The 17,561-nt window shown below is 35.5% G+C and overlaps 1 protein-coding gene across 2 annotated transcripts in view; it reads right to left on the bottom strand.

Moving 5' to 3' along the window:
* Nucleotides 1-17,561, bottom strand: part of EIF5B (eukaryotic translation initiation factor 5B) — an 83,886-nt gene that overhangs the window by 37,872 nt on the left and 28,453 nt on the right. For both annotated transcript variants that reach the window (XM_019669213.1, XM_019669212.1), the window contains exons 2-9: nt 16,870-16,995; nt 16,687-16,771; nt 15,343-16,018; nt 14,080-14,297; nt 13,525-13,675; nt 5,034-5,129; nt 4,466-4,555; nt 2,779-2,853 (exon numbers count right to left, since the gene is read on the bottom strand). In XM_019669213.1, coding sequence (XP_019524758.1) covers nt 2,779-2,853; nt 4,466-4,555; nt 5,034-5,129; nt 13,525-13,675; nt 14,080-14,297; nt 15,343-16,018; nt 16,687-16,771; nt 16,870-16,995 — 1,517 coding nt within the window. The remainder of the gene's footprint in view (nt 1-2,778; nt 2,854-4,465; nt 4,556-5,033; nt 5,130-13,524; nt 13,676-14,079; nt 14,298-15,342; nt 16,019-16,686; nt 16,772-16,869; nt 16,996-17,561) is intronic.

Consider the following 17,561-nt stretch of genomic DNA (forward strand, 5'->3'; position numbering starts at 1 on the left):
CTATCATCAATAAATCAACAAACAACAAATGCTGGCGAGGTTGTGGAGAAAAGGGAACCCTGGTGCACTGTTGGTGGGACTGCAGATTGGTGTAGCCATTATGGAAATCACTATGGAGGTATCTCAAAAAACTGGAAATGGAACTACCATCTGACCCAGCAATTCCACTCTTGGGCATCTATCCAGAGAAACCCAAGACGCTAATTCAAAAAAATATATGTACCCCTATGTTTATTGCAGCGCTATTCATATTCACAATAGCCAAGACTTGGAAACAACCGAAATGCCCATCGGTAGATGACTGAATTAAGAAACTGTGATACATTTATACAATGGAGTATTACTCTGCTATAAAGAAGAATGAAATCATACCATTTGGGACGATATGGATGGACCTAGAGGCTATTAAGTGAAATAAGTCAGTTTGAGAAAGACAAATACCATATGATTTCACTTATATATGGAATCTAAAAAACTGAATGAACGAGCAAAGTAAACAGAAGTGGTCTCAGAGATATAGAGGAACAACTGATGGTTGCTAGGTGGAAGAGGGTGGGGATGAGGGAGAAGGGGAAGGGTTTAGACAGCATAAATACGTAACTACAATAATGCCACAGGGATATGAAAGACAGTTTGAGGAATATAATTAATAATGTTGTAAATATTTTGTAGGGTGTCAGATGGTCACATGTCTTGCTAGGGAGACCGCATCATGGATGGGGTAGAGGTTTGATCACTGCACTGTACACCTGAAGCTGATGTTGTATAATATTGTATGTCAACTATAAGTGAAAATATAGATAGTCATGGGATGTGGAGTATAGTGTGGGAGTGGAGTCAAGGGAATTGTAATAGATATGTATGATATTAGGGGGGAAGTGGGGCAGCAGATTGGGGGAGGGGGGTTGTAACCTCGAGGGGTAAAAACTATAATTATTGTACAGCTGAAACTAATTCTAAAAAATGTGTATTTCACAATAAAAGATAATTCAGTTAAAAAACAAAACAACATACTTCATTAATTACATCAACTCTTAATGTAACGGGGTAAGTGTACCAGGTAAAAAATACAAAAACCAACAAACTGGATTTTAAAATCTCAACTACATCCTCTTTAAAATACAGGAAAAGATAAAGATAGAAACAAACCATATAAATCAAAGATAGTATAGTTATATTACTATCAGGTAAAGTAAACTTTAAAGCAAAGGCATTGCTAAAAATGAATAAGATATAATAATATAAACAAAAAAATCAATCATAAAAAAGTCAATTCATCAGAAAGATAGAGCCCATATTCACCTAATTATATAGCACCAAAATATTTGATACAACAATTAAGAGAACTCAGGAATAGACAGCCTACACTCATGATGGGAGATTTTAACATACCACTCTTAGTAATAGAGAAAAAAGCACACCAGAAGAAAACTCAGAACAACATAAACACTTGAACAAAATGATCAGCAAACTTGAGTAAATACAGCAAACATGGCACCCAACCACTGCAGAAGACATACTTTTTCCAATCACATGTGAAACATTTATAATAATCAACCATTTGCTAGGTTGTAAATCAAGTCTCAACATCCTGCAAAAGATAGAACCATGTATATCCTCTGATCACAATGAAGTAACAAGGTAATTAGACAGTCCTCCCTTACGAAAACTAATACACTTCTAAATAAATCATAGGTAGGGCCAGCCAAGAGGCTCGTTAAAGGTTAAGAGTTGGCTTGGGAGTGCGAGCTCTGAGCAGCAGGGCCGCCGGTTCGGATCCCACATGAGGGCCACTGACACTGCACCCTCTACAGCTAAGATGGAAAAGAACAGCTCAACCTGAAGCTGGGCTGCCACGAGTCGCTGGCAACAGCGTAGGCAGGCTGCAGTGGGGCTACAGTGGGCTGTTATAAACTACCATGAGTGGCCGGCAGCCGGCGAGAGCTGCTGTGAGCTGCCATCCAATGGCCAACGACTGATCTGCATCACCTGGGAGGAGCGCAATGGTAATACCAACATGGGCCAGTGAAGCGACATCCTCCACAACTAGACTGAAGAACAAAAGGACAGCAACTTGTCTGTTCCCTTTCCCCAATACTGTTCCCCTCCCCCAATTCCCCACTACTGTTCCCCTCCCCCAATTTCCCAATAAAAAATCTTTAGAAAAATAAATAAATCACAGGTAAAAGTTAATAAATATCAAAATGGAAATTTAAAAATATCCACATATCATAAATTGTGCAATATTGGCTAAAGCCATGCTTAATGAAAAATTTATAGTTTTAAAAATATGTATTGGGAGTAGAAACGCTGAAAACCCAGAGAGACAAATATCCATCTCAAGAAGTTAGGAAAAAAGGCAGCAAATTAAACCCAAAGAAAGCAGATTTTAGTAGTAAAGGACAGAAAGTAATGACAAAGACAGACAACTTTTATTCATAGTGATTAGGAACTATAATATTATTTGTATTATCTTTTAAGTTAAAGGGGTTTTTGTAGGCTAGCTTTAATAACCTAACCCTATTTATAACATCATCACTCTGAAAAAACGTATTCTAAATCCCAGGAAACTATCTTACAAATGACTTTCTGAAAATCCATTTACTCATAAAATGAGACTTTACATGAGGATTTTGGAACCATGGCCACAGAGAGAGCAAGATCAGCCCCCTGCGCAGGAAGGCTCGTACGGCTTCTAATTCGGAGACCAACTATTCCTTTACATCTCAACACCTCTAATAACCACTGGACTTATCAACGTGTGCCAATGAGCTTCACCTTTCTCTCTCTCCTCATCGCTGACCATAGCTTCCCAGTCATCCAGTCCAGCATCCTCAGTGTCTTCCTCCTCTTCTGTAAATAAAAGCTTTCATTAAAAACACAGAAAAAAGCAGAAAATTACACTAACATAAAAAGAAATGTTTTCACTATGTAAAAAATATATGTACAATTTCACTATCTTTGGAACTATTTTTTAATATAGCTAGCATGCTATAATTTACTATTACTAAATGCCTCACAATTTCCTAGTATTTTTAATATGCCATATTAAACTTAACCCAGATTTCATATTTGAGGTCATTAAAATACTAGAAACTCAGGCATTAAACTGTTGCTTTAGATCTTGAAAAGGGCACATGATCACACTCAAGTTCTTGAAAACAAATGAAATTTCACATGTATCTTCTTTTTGATCTTTCAACTTTATACTTTATACATAAGAATTTATTACTTATTTTGCTTTAACCTCTATCAATACATACAAATACTACTTAAATCACATAGCTGGAGGTGCAAAGCTACATCTCTACTCCAGTTGAAAGTAAGAACAGAATGTTGTGCATACAACCCAAAACTGCCAGAAAGGTGTAACTTTGAATATTAAAAACTTAATATTCTCCTTAACAATGACTCTATTTTTACTGGGATCCAATCAAAGCAAAACTATTCTCAAATAAAAGGAAAATGAGGGTTGCAAAGGTATCTGCTTCCCTGTAATAATCAGTATTTGTCAACGTTTGGATAAGTCATCCTGAGGAGGAAATGAGTCAGGAACAGGTGCTCAAAACACCCTTCTACTGGGTTGTCGGAAAAGTCATGATGCATTTTTGCAACGAAAAACAGAAAAAATATGTCATGACTTTTCCAACAACTCAATAAATTAACAGTTGTTTCTACTGCTACAATGTCACCTAACAAAGTGTACTGCTATCAGCCTGAATGTCTCTAATTTCATCGTGCTAAGTGGAGATGTGCCCAGGTAAACAATCCTTTTTAAACTGAGAATAGGAGGGAGATAGAGAAAAGGAACTATCAATAATGTCACCGATGTGGGTCAGTCTTGACATTCTCCTATGTCCCACTCCCACTCCTGTCTTTAAACATTCAAGATTCTCTTGATTTTACCTTGATTAGGCTAGCCTCTAGATCTCCTATCAGTAACTAGTCTCATGAATTAGTACAATGTTTTTTGTTTTTTTAAAAGAGAAAGCCAGACTTTCTCCAACCTCAAAACACACACACACATATAATGAACAAGTTCAATCCTCATATTGATTTACTAAAAAGAGGTTGACCTCTAAGAAGGTTTAAAAATGCCAATTTTTATGACTCTTAAGTTCTAACTTAAAATGCTTCCAATTTGCTTCAGAAGGATTAAATAAGGAACTTCAGGTGTTCTTGGCACCACCGAAGATTTGACCCATAAACAGAAACATCAGAGAAAATCCAAAAAACTCTATATCCTCTCTACAAAACATTTTACTAACACTTCTGAAAAGAACAAGATTGATTCAAGTCTCACTACTACACTTTTTCAAAGTGGAAATGAAAAGAAATGGTATAGAAAGAACCATAAAAACAGAAGGCCATCCTGCCAGATATTTGGTTCCCCAAACTGATAACTAAGACACCTTGTAATACATCAACACTGCTTAACAGGAATTACTGAGCCAAAGCTACTGGCCTGGATCAACAGGAGGTGGTGATTCTTCTTTTTCTGGTACTCCTTGTTCCACCACTTCTACGGCAGCACTTATTTCTATTGGTTCAGACACTGAATAAAGGGTAGAAACCAAGTTAACAATACTTTTTCAGTGTGTAATTTGTTAGGATGCTCTGTCAAGTATTGAATAAACAACGAGTATAAACCCAAATTCTTTATCTAGTTTAGAAAATGTTTAAATATCAGTCATGCATTTTACAGGAATCAGCAGTTTTTCTTTCTGCTCAATAGAATGCAAAATTACAGAAGGTTGAGAAAAAAACAAAGAAAAATTAAGAATGATAGCTGTGCTTTTCAGAGTTAAGGAGAGTTAGTCACAGGGTAGGATCCAGATTTTTCAAACAAAAGTACTTTTCCATCACCCTGTCATTTGAATCAGTTGAGAATGATCAACAATAATCAGAAATAAGGAATAAGTTTTATTATGCAATTTTGATTTGTTGATTTCTTTTTAAATGACACTCTTTTAAAAGTGTGGGAAAAGGCCAATAAAATTGCTTCTAAATCACAGGCTATTATGTACACAAACCTTCTTTATTTTCTAGCTGCTGTGTTTTTTTCTTCTTTTTATCTTCATAAATTGGCCTTTTCTTTGGCAAAGAGTCTTTTGATGGCACTTCAACACCTGAGGAATAAAAATGGCAAAAGTCGGATTAATACTGCTTGTATGTCACCCAAGAGGTGCTACTTAAACAGATTAACATTTTATTCACCTCAGAGATACAAACTCTAAAATACAAAAGAGCATTCACAGTAAAACCTCTTTTTTATAGCAGGTATTTCAAATTTTACATACATTAAAATTCCATTTTTTTGGTGTCCAGTTTTACAGCTTTTGACAAATGTGTGGTTATGCAACCCGTCACAATGAAGACGCAGAACACTTCCACCCGGGGCGGTTTGTGAGTCACACTCTACTCACAACCTTAGCCCCTTGCAACCACTGACCAGTTCTCACCCCCAAAGACTGGCATTTTCCAAAATGTCACAGGAATGAAAACTTACAGTCTGGCTTCTGTCATCGTAAGGCATCTAAGAGTCATTGCCGTTGCTGTATGTACCAATGCTTTGTTTCTTTGGACTGCTGAGTGGCATGCCATTGTATAGATGGACCACAGTTCCTTTATTCAGTAGACAGCTAAAGGACATTTGAGTTGTTTCTCGTTTTTGACAATTATGGATAAAGCTGCTATGACTATTTGTATGTAGGTTTTTGTGCAAACATATCTCTGGGGTAAATATTTGGGGTCGGAATAAAGAGACATTAGGTAAATATGCATGTAATTTTGTAAGCAAGTGCCCCGTTTTCCAAAGTGGCTTTACAATTTTGTGTTCCCACCAGTAATGTATGAGAGTTCAAATTGTTCCATACTCTTGCTGGCATTTTTGGAAAGACAGGTGTTTCTTTAATGTATTTAGAATTTATGTATTCTAATAAGTGTGTAGATATCTCATTGTGGTCTTAATTTGGATTTCCCTAATGATCAATGACGTTGAACATTCTTTTTGGGTGCTTACAGTTTCTTGGTGAAGTGTCTGCTCAAATCTTTCACCCATTTTCAAATAGGATTGTTGGTTTTCTTATTGTTGAATTTTATCTTTATATATTCTGGGTATTAATCCTTTGTCAAATGAGATTTTCTTTGAATTCTATCAATGGTAACTTCTGTGGAAAGAAAGTTTTTTAACTGGACTCCCTCAATTTTATCATTTTTTCTTTTTATGGATTATGCTTTTAAAGTTGTAGCTAAGCACTCCTTGCCTAACACAAGGTCACAAAGATTTTCCCTTGTTTTTCTCTAAAAGTTTTATAGTTGTGTATTTTATATTTAGATCTATGACCTACTTTGACTTAATTTTTATATAATGAGTGCGATTTAGGACTAGCTTTTTCTTGCATATAGATGTCCAATTGTTCCATTATCACTTGTTACAAACACTATTTTACCTACTGAATTGCATTTTACCTAATACAGAAAAAAAAAAAAAAAAGACCACACAGGGACTGTTTTGTCTTATTGATCTACTTGTCTAGCCTTATGCCAATATCACACTATATTGATTATGGCAGCTTTATAGTTAAGTCTTGAAATCAGACATTGTGAGTCCTCCAAGTTTGCTCTTTTTCAAAAATATTTTGGCCACTCTAACTACTTTTATCTTTACATATATAACTGCAAAATAGCTTATACATGTCCACAAAATACCCTGCTGAATTCTAATTAGGATTGCATTGAATCTACAAATCAGTTTGGGAGAACTGATAGATTAACAACATCGACTCTCCCAATCCCTGTACGTAACATCTCTCAATTTATATAGATCTTGATTTTCACCAGTGTTTTATAGTTTTCAGCATATAGATTCCACAAATAATTAAAATTACGACTAAGCATTTCAATTTTTTTCTTTTTGGTGTTGTTACTGTATTGTTTTAAAATTTTTGATTTTCAGCTGTTAATTGCTGGCATACAGAAAAAAATTGATACTTGCATACTGGCATTACCTACAACCATGTCAATCTCACTCACCAGCTGTAAGGTTTTGTGGTTTTTAGGAGGGTAGATTCCATGGGGGGTTTTCTACATAAAAAATTGTCATCTGTGAACAGACAGTTTTGCTTCTTCCTTTCATTTATTTGCCTAATTGCGTGAGCTAAGGACATACCAGTGCAATGTGCAATGATTGTGGTTAAGACGACACCACATTCACATAATTTGTCTTATCTTTTTTTTTTTCTTAATCTAGGAGTTTATCAATTTTATTGATTTTTTTTTCAAAAACTGGCTTCTGGCTTCATTGATTCTCTATCTTGGGTTTGCTTTCTATTACATTACTTTCTGCATTTTATTTCTTCATTTTACTTTGTTCTTTGATTTCTTTTTGGTTTCTTAGGGTGGGAAACAGGCTACTGATTTGCAACCTTTCTTCATATTTTTCAAGATACTTTGTTTTGCTTTTCTTCTTTTAGCTGTCAAGATACTTTCTACTTTCCAATGAAGACTTCTGGACTCACAGGTTAATAAGATGTTGCATTTCCAAATATTTACAGATTTTTCTAGATATATTTCTATTATTCATTTCTAGTTTAATTCTGTTTTGATCCAAAAAAACAATGCATAATTTTCTTTTAAATGTTTTAAACTTCATTTTATGGCCCAAAAAATGATCTTGGTGAATGTTTGGTGTAAACTTGTGGTTAGGTGTATACACATACAGGACTGTTATATCTTTTTGGTAAATTCACTTTTTATCATTATGTAACATATCTCTTTATTCTTTGTAATTTTACTTGTTCTGAAGTGTACTTCAGATTAAGGAACCAAACTCCAGCTTCCTTTTGATATGTTTTTATTATTCTAACCTATTCCTATCAACATATTTAAAGTAGATTTTCTGTGGATAACATACGGCTGACTCTTGCTTTTCTAACAATCTTTCTTTTAATTGATGTTTAGACTATTCATATTTAACCTAATTATTAATACAGTTGGTTTTAGGCCTACCATTTTATTACTTGATTTCCATTGGTTCCCTTTGTTTCTGGTTCCCCTTTTCCCACTTTTCTACTTTCCTTTGGATTAATTTTTTAGATTTCCACTTCCACTTACTACTGATTTTCGGGTTTACTCATACTTGGTGGCTACTGTAGAAATGAGAATATTCATAACTTTCTTTCTACAGTATACTTAGAATGACTATTTTACCTGGCACATGAGCCATTCAGAGGTTAAATCTGGGTCTTGAGCAGTGGTTTATATCATTAACTTTCCAGTACTTGAAAGTTTGGGCTATGCTTCTTTGGTCTATTCCAAGCACACACAGCTCCATGGTGAGCCCAGGACTACGTCAGTTCATAAACAGAATTATAGGATACTCTTCCTCCAATTCTCCCCTCTCTGCTATTTCCCCTACACTCTCCCAAGAGCCCCCTTTTCTGGTTCCTCTGGCCAAGACGAGGTCCTCTCAGAATTTTACCCTTTATGTTGTGAAGTTCCACTTAAGTGGATCAGCCATTTGGCCACAAGAGCAAAAGAAAAAGAAAAAAATAATGGAGAGTCCCCTCAGACTCTTCAGATGCCACAGACCCCTTTCCCTGCGTCTTCTGGCCAAAGACAAGTAACCAAATGAGTGTACCACGCTAATGTTATTAAAAAAAAAAAAATGACTACTCAACAATTCATTGAACTTAAATTGAACAAAATTATTTTAAGATGTTACAAATGAAAAAATGGAAATTCTGGAACTTTTTTTCCTATGCCTCCTGAAAGGTCCAAAACCCTCCATTATCATTACTTATTCCACAAATTTGGGGTTATAAACAACTGAAATAGAAAACAAAAATAGTAGAAAAGCCAAAATGAGGCCCCAGATGAAAAAAGGTAAACTCTTTCATCATCCTTTTCCTTTCAGAATAAGTGCCTCTAGCAATCTGAGAGGAATAGCAGAAAGATAAAAGTAGGTCCTAATTTAACACCTACTCTTCCAAACACTTATTTAGTAGTAATGTTAAAATTTAACACCATTTATGGATCTGCTGATTATAATTATGACTACTAAGCCATATTTGGCTTGAATGCTCAAATTTCCAGACTACAGTGACAAGACAAGGCAAATAGGTAACCTGCTGCACATCTCCGAGTCATATGCTCACTGATCTCTATTAAACAAGAGATTCTGGCCCTGGAAAGACAGTGAAACATGACACGCACAAATACAATGTTTCATCTGTAATCAGTGAAACAGAAATGAGTTTAAAGTGTGTGGTTAAGGAGAAGAATGCCCACCACCACCAAAGATCTGCATGAACTAATCCCTAGAACATGTGACTATGTTACCATAACATGTCCAAAAGGGTGTGAATGAAGTTAAGGATGCTGAGATGGGAGAGATTACCCTGGATTAGCCAGGTGAGCTCCATAACCATATAATCACGAGTCCCTAAAAATGAAGAACCTTTCACTGCAGTACAATCTGACGTCAGAAGAATACAAGACTATGGAAGAATGGTCAGTGATGCAACACTGGTGGCTTTAAAAATGAAGTAGGGGGTCATGAGACAAGAGATGTGGCTAGCCTTTAGAAGACAACAAGGAAATAGATTCTCCCCTAGAAACTACAGAAAGGAACATAGCTCTGCTGACGCCTTAGCCCAATGAGACCCATGTCAGACATTGGATCTACAAGACTGTAAGATAATAAATTATGTTGTTTTAAGCCACTAAATTGGTGGTAATTTGTTACAGCAAAAATATTAAACTACATATAACGGAAGTTTTCATGACCACTACCAAATGAAGTTAGTAAGTCAACTTTTTTTCAACTACAGCCAGACTCATAGCTGGTTAAAAGCAAATAAAAGTAAGATTCAATTAAAAAGTGGCTTATCCAAAATGAAAAAGTATCATGTCAGCAATTTGCTTTTGTTTGAATTTATAGTTATTATCCACTTCTGAAGTTGTTTTAATATTTTCAAATTATAACACTAGAGTAAATACATTTTGTCAAAATAAGACATGGCAGAGTCAACCAATGACAAATTTGATTTGCAAGTAACATTATTGAGCCTGAAGAGAAACATCTTCATCAGACAACAGTTCATGTTGACATAGAGCTTCAAATGGAAGCGTTCTCTATTGCAATCCTTCCTCTCCATTCCTGTAACAACCTCATAAGAGACGCTCCTCATCACCTCTTTCTCTCACTAATTTTATATGACAACAGTAAAAACTGTTTACTGTGGGATTTTGAATGAAGTCATTAAAAAAGGAAAACCACTTAAAATGTTCTTAACTTCAAAGTATGCATGTATATATGTATCTAAGTGCTGAAATTGGTTAGAATTGTAAAACCAGAGCCATTACTTCAGTAAGATAAATACATTAAACAAACCAAAGTAACAGGAAACACCTGGCTGAGAATGGGGAGATAATTAGGTTGACCAGGGTTTTCCTATCCAACAACCTACACCTAGTAAGTAAAAGAACGAACCTAGGGGTAAACTGTGACCTGCATGACCTAAAAGGGTGGTCCAATCAACACTCCAGACTTAATTGACTGACTATTCCTCTAGTTAAGAGATTCCTTAGTAAGCTGTTGTGTTTGTAATAAACATCAAGATTTGTGTGTGTTCGGTCGGACATTCCATTCACCTTGCAAACTATTACAATCAAGTTCTTGCCGAAGCCCTTTGCCTGATGTGAGTTAATTCCAAATTACTTATAAAGTACTTGCTATATGCTTAGTAGTTATAAGCTACAAAACAGATTGAAAAGGTAACCTGCTACACATTTCAGAGTAATTACCTGAAAACAGATACCTGCAGATACCTTACACTCTCTAAGAAGACATTTTGGGCTCAATGAATAAATTTTATATTATTCTAGGTAATGAATGTGGTAAGTGACCAAACACGGTTTCTTTCAAAGATATGGGGACACATAACACTGTAATATCTTTTCATGAGATGACTCAGTGAGCAGCTTTTAATGTCAAACTAAAGAGCTTGGCCTTTTTGTTCATAGACATTAGGGAGCCAACATGAGGATAAATAGTGGGCAGCACTAAGAAGAATAAGAGATTAGAGTCAGACAGGCCACTGGAGAGGCCATCTCTTTGAAGCATGTCCTAAACACTGATGCTAAATTCTTCGTTTTATACTGTAATTTTCACCTACTCTCCTAAGTACAAGTCAAACTACTTCATAAAACAGCACTTCTGAGACTGTCAAGTTACTTCCTGCTTGGTCCCATCCTAATTACTGCATGAGTTTTTAGTCTTTCAGATAGTCACCAGTCAAACCTGATTACTTGAGTGCTAGTTGTACTCCAATCTGTTCTCTAATTTCATATTTTTTAAATGAAATTTTTCCCCAATTCAGTAGGAAATTTTCTGAAATCTAAGTACTGTACTGTGTTTCTCTAAATTGACTGCTCCCAGCTGAACATAATAATGCAGGATAAAGAGGTAGTCACACAGATCAGTTTAAATCTCAGCTCTAGAACCTTGAGCAAGCTGTTTAAGCTCTCTGAGTCTCCATTTATTCATCTATATGATGGAAATAAAAATATCTGTATGATTTTTATGAGGAAATAGACAATGTCAAAAGTTTATTACAGCATTAGTTACATACTAAATATCTAATAAAGGTAGCTATTAGTGTAACCATAGCATAAGCACCAAAATTACTGTAATATAAAAGTCTCTGGAATGTAGGGACAGGAAATTACGGGAGATCCCAATGTCCTCTTCTCAGTGAAGCAAAAACACTATTTTAAAGCATCTCACCTGTCAAAAACATAATTACATGTCCAGGTTGTAGTCTCTAAACTAAAAGGAACCAAGGCTCTTTGGGTAAATGCTGATTCCAGGTCTTGGGCAGAAAATGTGCATGATGAACCTGAGATATCTTGTGTTAGAAAGCGAAGAAGAAGTCAAAGAATACTGTGGTCATGTGAGAAAGTCACCAAGACAAGCCTGAATGGGATCCCACTGGCCGAAGATGGTGCAATTTGAGTATCAAAAACATTAATGACTTCATGAGATGAAACATGTCAAAAATAAAATTATATACATCCCAGAACAAAATTAAACTCATTGGTCATCCTTAGAGGTTGCTAGGACACCAATTTATTTTGAAAATTAATAAAGGGGAAGAATGAAGTAATTATCCTGGTCTTCCTGCATGAACAGTATTTCAGAAAATGTTTTTCTTTAGAAAAATATTCTAGCTAATAAATGCAGAAGGAGTGATAGAATATAACAATTCTGCAATTCCTAATGAAATACTGCACATAGGCAATGATCACCAATTGGACTTTAAAATTATTAGGTGAAAAGTCAATGGTAAACTTTTATAATGGACAAGGCTGCCAATAGCTAAACCCACTGATCACTCTGACATCACCAGACATAAGAGAGATCACATGCCTCCTGACATGAAGCAACAGGAAGTGCACAGCACCATTAGTAAGAAGCCAAGATGCTGTAGCTCAGAAATTACAAAGGACAAAGAAGGCTATTAGCCCACACCAGGAAAACGCAGTTAGACAAATCTGGAATATTGACAAATCCCACAGAATAATCCAGTATCATCAACAAATAAATGGCATGCCAAATAAAGGATGGTAGTGGTATCAGTAACAGACAGATCTATCAACCAAATGCAATGTGTAGATCTAATCAGAGTCCTGATTTGAACTAATCAATTATAAAAGACATTTGGAGACAAGTGGAAAAACTTAAAATTGGACAGAAAAATCAGATAACATCAAGGAATTAATTTTGTTAGATGTGCCATATTTCCCCATGTATAAGACACTCCCATGTATAATTTATTTTATTTGGGGGCCCTTAATTTGGGGGCCCAAAATTTGAAAAACATGTATTACATCAAGTTATTGAACTCAAGTTTTATTCATCATAAAATTCATACAACTCCTCATCACTAGCGGGAAATGCAAGTAAAAAAATCTACAATCACTTTATAAGACACACCCAGTGTTTAGACCCCAAATTTTTTGAAAAAGGGTGCATCTTATACATGGGGAAATATGGTAATATGTACTCTACTCATGTTGAAAAGTAAAATGTCCTTAGATACATACTAAAGTAAAATATGAGTAAAATAATATGGTACCTGAAATTTACTTTAAAATAATCCAGGGGCAAAAAAAGCAGGTAGAAGGGGAAAGAACAAGAATGGTAAATCATGGTAATTGTTGAAACTGAGTGATAGGTACACGGAGACTCATTTTACTATCTTCTCTACTTCTCTTTATTTGGGGAGACAAGAAAACTTACGTATAAACATATTATCATTCACACATACGTTTTTATCATAATATAGAAGTCACCTCCTTAAATAATGAAATTATCTCACCTACTGCTTACATTTTGATTGGCCTTTTTCACAGCATCTCCTAGGAGTTCTCCTTCTGGTTCAGGCCAGTTCCCCTTTTGACAGAGACATAACTGCACGAGATGCATCTAGACCATGCCATTAAGGGGAAACTACTCACCCTGAGCTTGGAGAAGTTTGAGGGTAGCCTCGGCCCTGGCTCTGGCTTCTCTCTGGGATTTAGTTAAAAGTTTCCCTTCTTTTTTCAAGCGTTCTTTCCTTTCTTTTTCTTTTTGCTTTTTCCTTTCCCTTTTTTCTTGTTCCAATCTTTCCTATAAAAGAATACATGTCAGACAACACTGTACTGGCTTAATCAGTTATAAAACCTAAATGTAAACAAGCCAAACATCAAACAAAACTTTTAAGGTACATGCAAAGTAATTATGTTAGGAGATTCCAAATGAAAATATTTTAAATGGGGTACATAATGATTAATATCACAGGAGAGTAGACTGTGTATTGGCAATGATACATAGGCAACTTCTGTCTGTACCTGAGGAAATAAAGGTAGGACTTTCTGTACCTCTTCATATTATTATTTAAATCAGAACAATAATGTAACTGAATTACCACACAATTATGCAATTTTTAGAATTAGGAGGTTAGAGAAATTTTATAGAGAAGCAATTTTTAGGTTAAACACAATGTCAACATCAGCAGCTTCATGAAAACCTACCTCTTCTTTCCGTTTGGCTTCCAGTTCTTCAAGCCGTTTTATTCGCTCTTCCGCCTCTCTCTTCTGTCTCTCTTCTTCTTCTTTAAGCTTAGCCAGCGCTTCTTGCATAGCTTTAACTGTAGCTTTACTAGGTCCTTTTTTCTTCTCTTTCTCTTTGTCTTCCTTTTCCACTTTCTTTTTCTTCTTATCTTTTTTCTTTTTGTCTCCTTCATTGTCATCTACCAAAAAAGAATAGAGGTAAAGTGTTTTTAAAAAAACGCTTCTTCCTAAGGCAATGATGAGCAAACCCCAGAATTCTGGAACCATGAAGGGCCACAGCTCAAACCAGCAGCAGGCTAAAGCCTGTAGGCATCTGTGAGAACCCAGGAGCCCAGAACAGCTCAGAACAACCCAGTAGGTCTCCTTCAAAGCCTACAATGCTGGTGTTGCTGAGTTGTCCTGAGGGATACAAGAAGAGAGGAAAGATAGACTTATCTAATGTAGCTCTTAATCCATGGTGTCTGAATTCCTACCTCAATTCTGAAGCTAGTTTTGATTCTGTAAGATGGGGATGATATGAATGATGACTACTTTAAGGAGATATTAGGAGAATACAAAAATATTAATTATATTCTAAGAACTCTAAAGCATTATGTCTAAAAAAAATAAAGATTATAAAGCTACTTTCATGATGTTTCTCCTCAAATATGTCCAGATAATAATTCGAGTGGTTAAAAAAGCTGTCAATTTTCCCATTAAAAGTTTTCTAGTCTAAAGAAAAACTATAAGAATCATTTCATCTTTTATTCCGACTAAATGGGGGAAATTTAACTAGAAAGCTTATTTTTCATTAATTGTGGCTCACTACTGCTTAAAAGATGTTAATTTTAGCATGTTTCTACTTTTTTATTTCATAGATTGAATTGGGTTTTATAAAAAAACAAGAAAGAATTCAGATATTACCTGACACTGAGTTATCAAAAGGAAGAACAAATTTTTCATTAGGCAACTTCTACTCTCTATCAACAGAAAAAATTGTTTTTCAAAGCGAAATTCTATTAATACCCTACTCTGTGCACAAACCATTTGAAAGACATTTTATACTATATTTAAATGTTTAACAATAAACATCAACTCAAGAGTACTTAGATGTCATTTTTAAAAGGCTTTCTTACAACTAAGCACCTTTATAACCAAGGAAAAATAAGGAAATGACTTTGGGCATAATGATCAAAACTTAATATGAACCCACGCCTCTTGCCTTTCCTCAATAGTATCACCAACCTTCAGCAGCTGTGGGCGCCTCTCCTTTCTCGTCAGAGGCAGGGGTTGCTCCAGTGTCGGGAGTCACTTTGGATTTTACAGCATCCTCTTCAGATTTCTTTTGTGGTTCTTTTTGTTTACTCTGATCCTTTTTACCAGTTTCTAACTCTTCTTTTTCTTTCAGCTTCCGCAGTTTGGCCTTTTCTTCATCTCGCTTTTTTCTCTCACGCTCTTTCTTTTCTGCCTTCTTTTGGGCCACTGTCTTAATTTTGAAGGAGGAGTCTTCATCTTCATTCCCACTCTCTATGTTAGGACCTGGCTTAATTTTGGGGGGTTTTTTCTGTCCTTTTCTAGACTGCAAAAATTCATCTGATTCATCACCACTTTCCCCTGAAGAATTTACTCTGGAATGCTCTTTAGTTCTCTTACTGTTATCCTCATCCTCTTCTGACCCATCCCCCTTTTTATTTGACTTTTGAGCTTTCCCTTTAGCTTTTTTAGAAAGTTTATTAAAATCATCATCATCATCACTCCCAGAGTACATTTCCGCTTTCGGTTTTGCAGTCTTTTTTGATTTTGAATCTTTGTCTTCCAATTCTTCACTATCGTTATCATCAAAACTTTGTTTTTTGCCTTTCTGTCCTTTCTTTTTTTTATCTTGTTTTGAGGTCGGTTCTTCTTCATTATTTTCTGTTGGCTAAAAAATTTCCATTGTTAGAAATATTAAGAGTTATACTTCATTTTTTTAAATAAATAATACTTCTCAGAGTCATGTACTTCATTAAGTACACATGGAAAAATTATCAAAATAATTCCAAAATAAGGTCCTTTTTATAAGAATATAAAATTAAGAATATGAAACTTGACCAAGCACCAGAACCTAGCCGAGGCCTCAGGCACACTTCACATTCACTGAGACTGTCAGGTCCAAGTGCTCTGCAGCCAGCACTGATCACAGTCCCCATCTACTACCTTCTTTACATGGCACACAAAGCCAAAGGGGGAAACTGAAAGAAGACAAAAGATCTGTCACTTTCCCATTACTTTGAGGCTTCTCCAAATTCAAAGGATGAAGAAAAAATAATACAGAAAATTGGAGATAGAGATGAGAAATGTCCTATCTCCAAAAGTAACAATTTTATAAACAGGCAACATACCCCAAAATATCTTTAGATTCCTAAATAAAGCATCTTTTTATCTGTGAAAGGTTTTAAAAAACATTACTTCTTTCCTGAAATTTGCTTTCCCCCTTTGGCATCAGAATTTGTAGAAACTTTTAACTAACATATACACATTGCTCAGTTTCCAAAAGCAGCTCCCTAAAGCCAGCACTGGGCAGCTGGCGGGGGAGCAACCATCTTTCACCTTTACTGTAGCAGGGTCTCTGTCAGCTTTGATGCCTTGCGCTTCCCAAGACAATTCTTCCAGTTCTTTTAAGATATCATCTTCACTAGAAAAGAGTAAAATATTTTGAAGCATTGAATTAGCTTAATAAGTGAATCCAGTACCAAAGCTAATAAAAAGCAAATATATTTGAAATATAATTACTCAAAGTCTTGCCGTTTTTTCTCCTTTTTCTTCTTCCCCTTGGACTTCTGAGGCTCCTGTTCCTTGGCAGCACCAGCTCCTTCTATTTCTGCAGCCAAGGCATCAAGGTCAATGTCATCCTTGGCACTTAAATGAAAACAAAGAAGACCTAAATGTTACTCAAGAGCAAAACTAGCACATTCACCTACAGAGAAATTTTTTTTTTATCATTTTAGCCTTTTTCATGCATTAGCAGCCCACTGAGAAAAATCATTTGGCAAGTTCTTTCATGAAAACTTGAGTTATTACTACTTATCAGCCTTGTCCATCTACTTCAATAAAGTTTTTGAGTTACATTCAAATTAGAGCTATAATGAAGCGCTCTGAGTAATTAAGAAAGGAAAATTAACTTCTGTTGATACCAAAGTTTGTGGTCGTGTGTGTGTGTGTGTGTGTGTGTGTGTGTGTGTGTGTGTGTGTGTGTGTGTCTGGCGTTATTTAGATAATGGAGTGAACTTAAAAGATAAGACAAGTCTTATTACTTGATTATTAATAACTATATCAATAACCTAAATATTTGGACACCTATGCATTTCTACTTGGAATAATGGAAACATTAGAGCTGGAATGAACTTTAGAGATCAGCTAGTCTAATATTGCATTTTACAAATGGGAAAACTGAGATACACAAAGTTTGAATGCCTTGACCACAC

This window comes from Hipposideros armiger, unplaced genomic scaffold (assembly GCF_001890085.2).
Source record: "Hipposideros armiger isolate ML-2016 unplaced genomic scaffold, ASM189008v1 scaffold_550, whole genome shotgun sequence".
NCBI classification, from domain to species: Eukaryota; Metazoa; Chordata; class Mammalia; order Chiroptera; family Hipposideridae; genus Hipposideros; species Hipposideros armiger.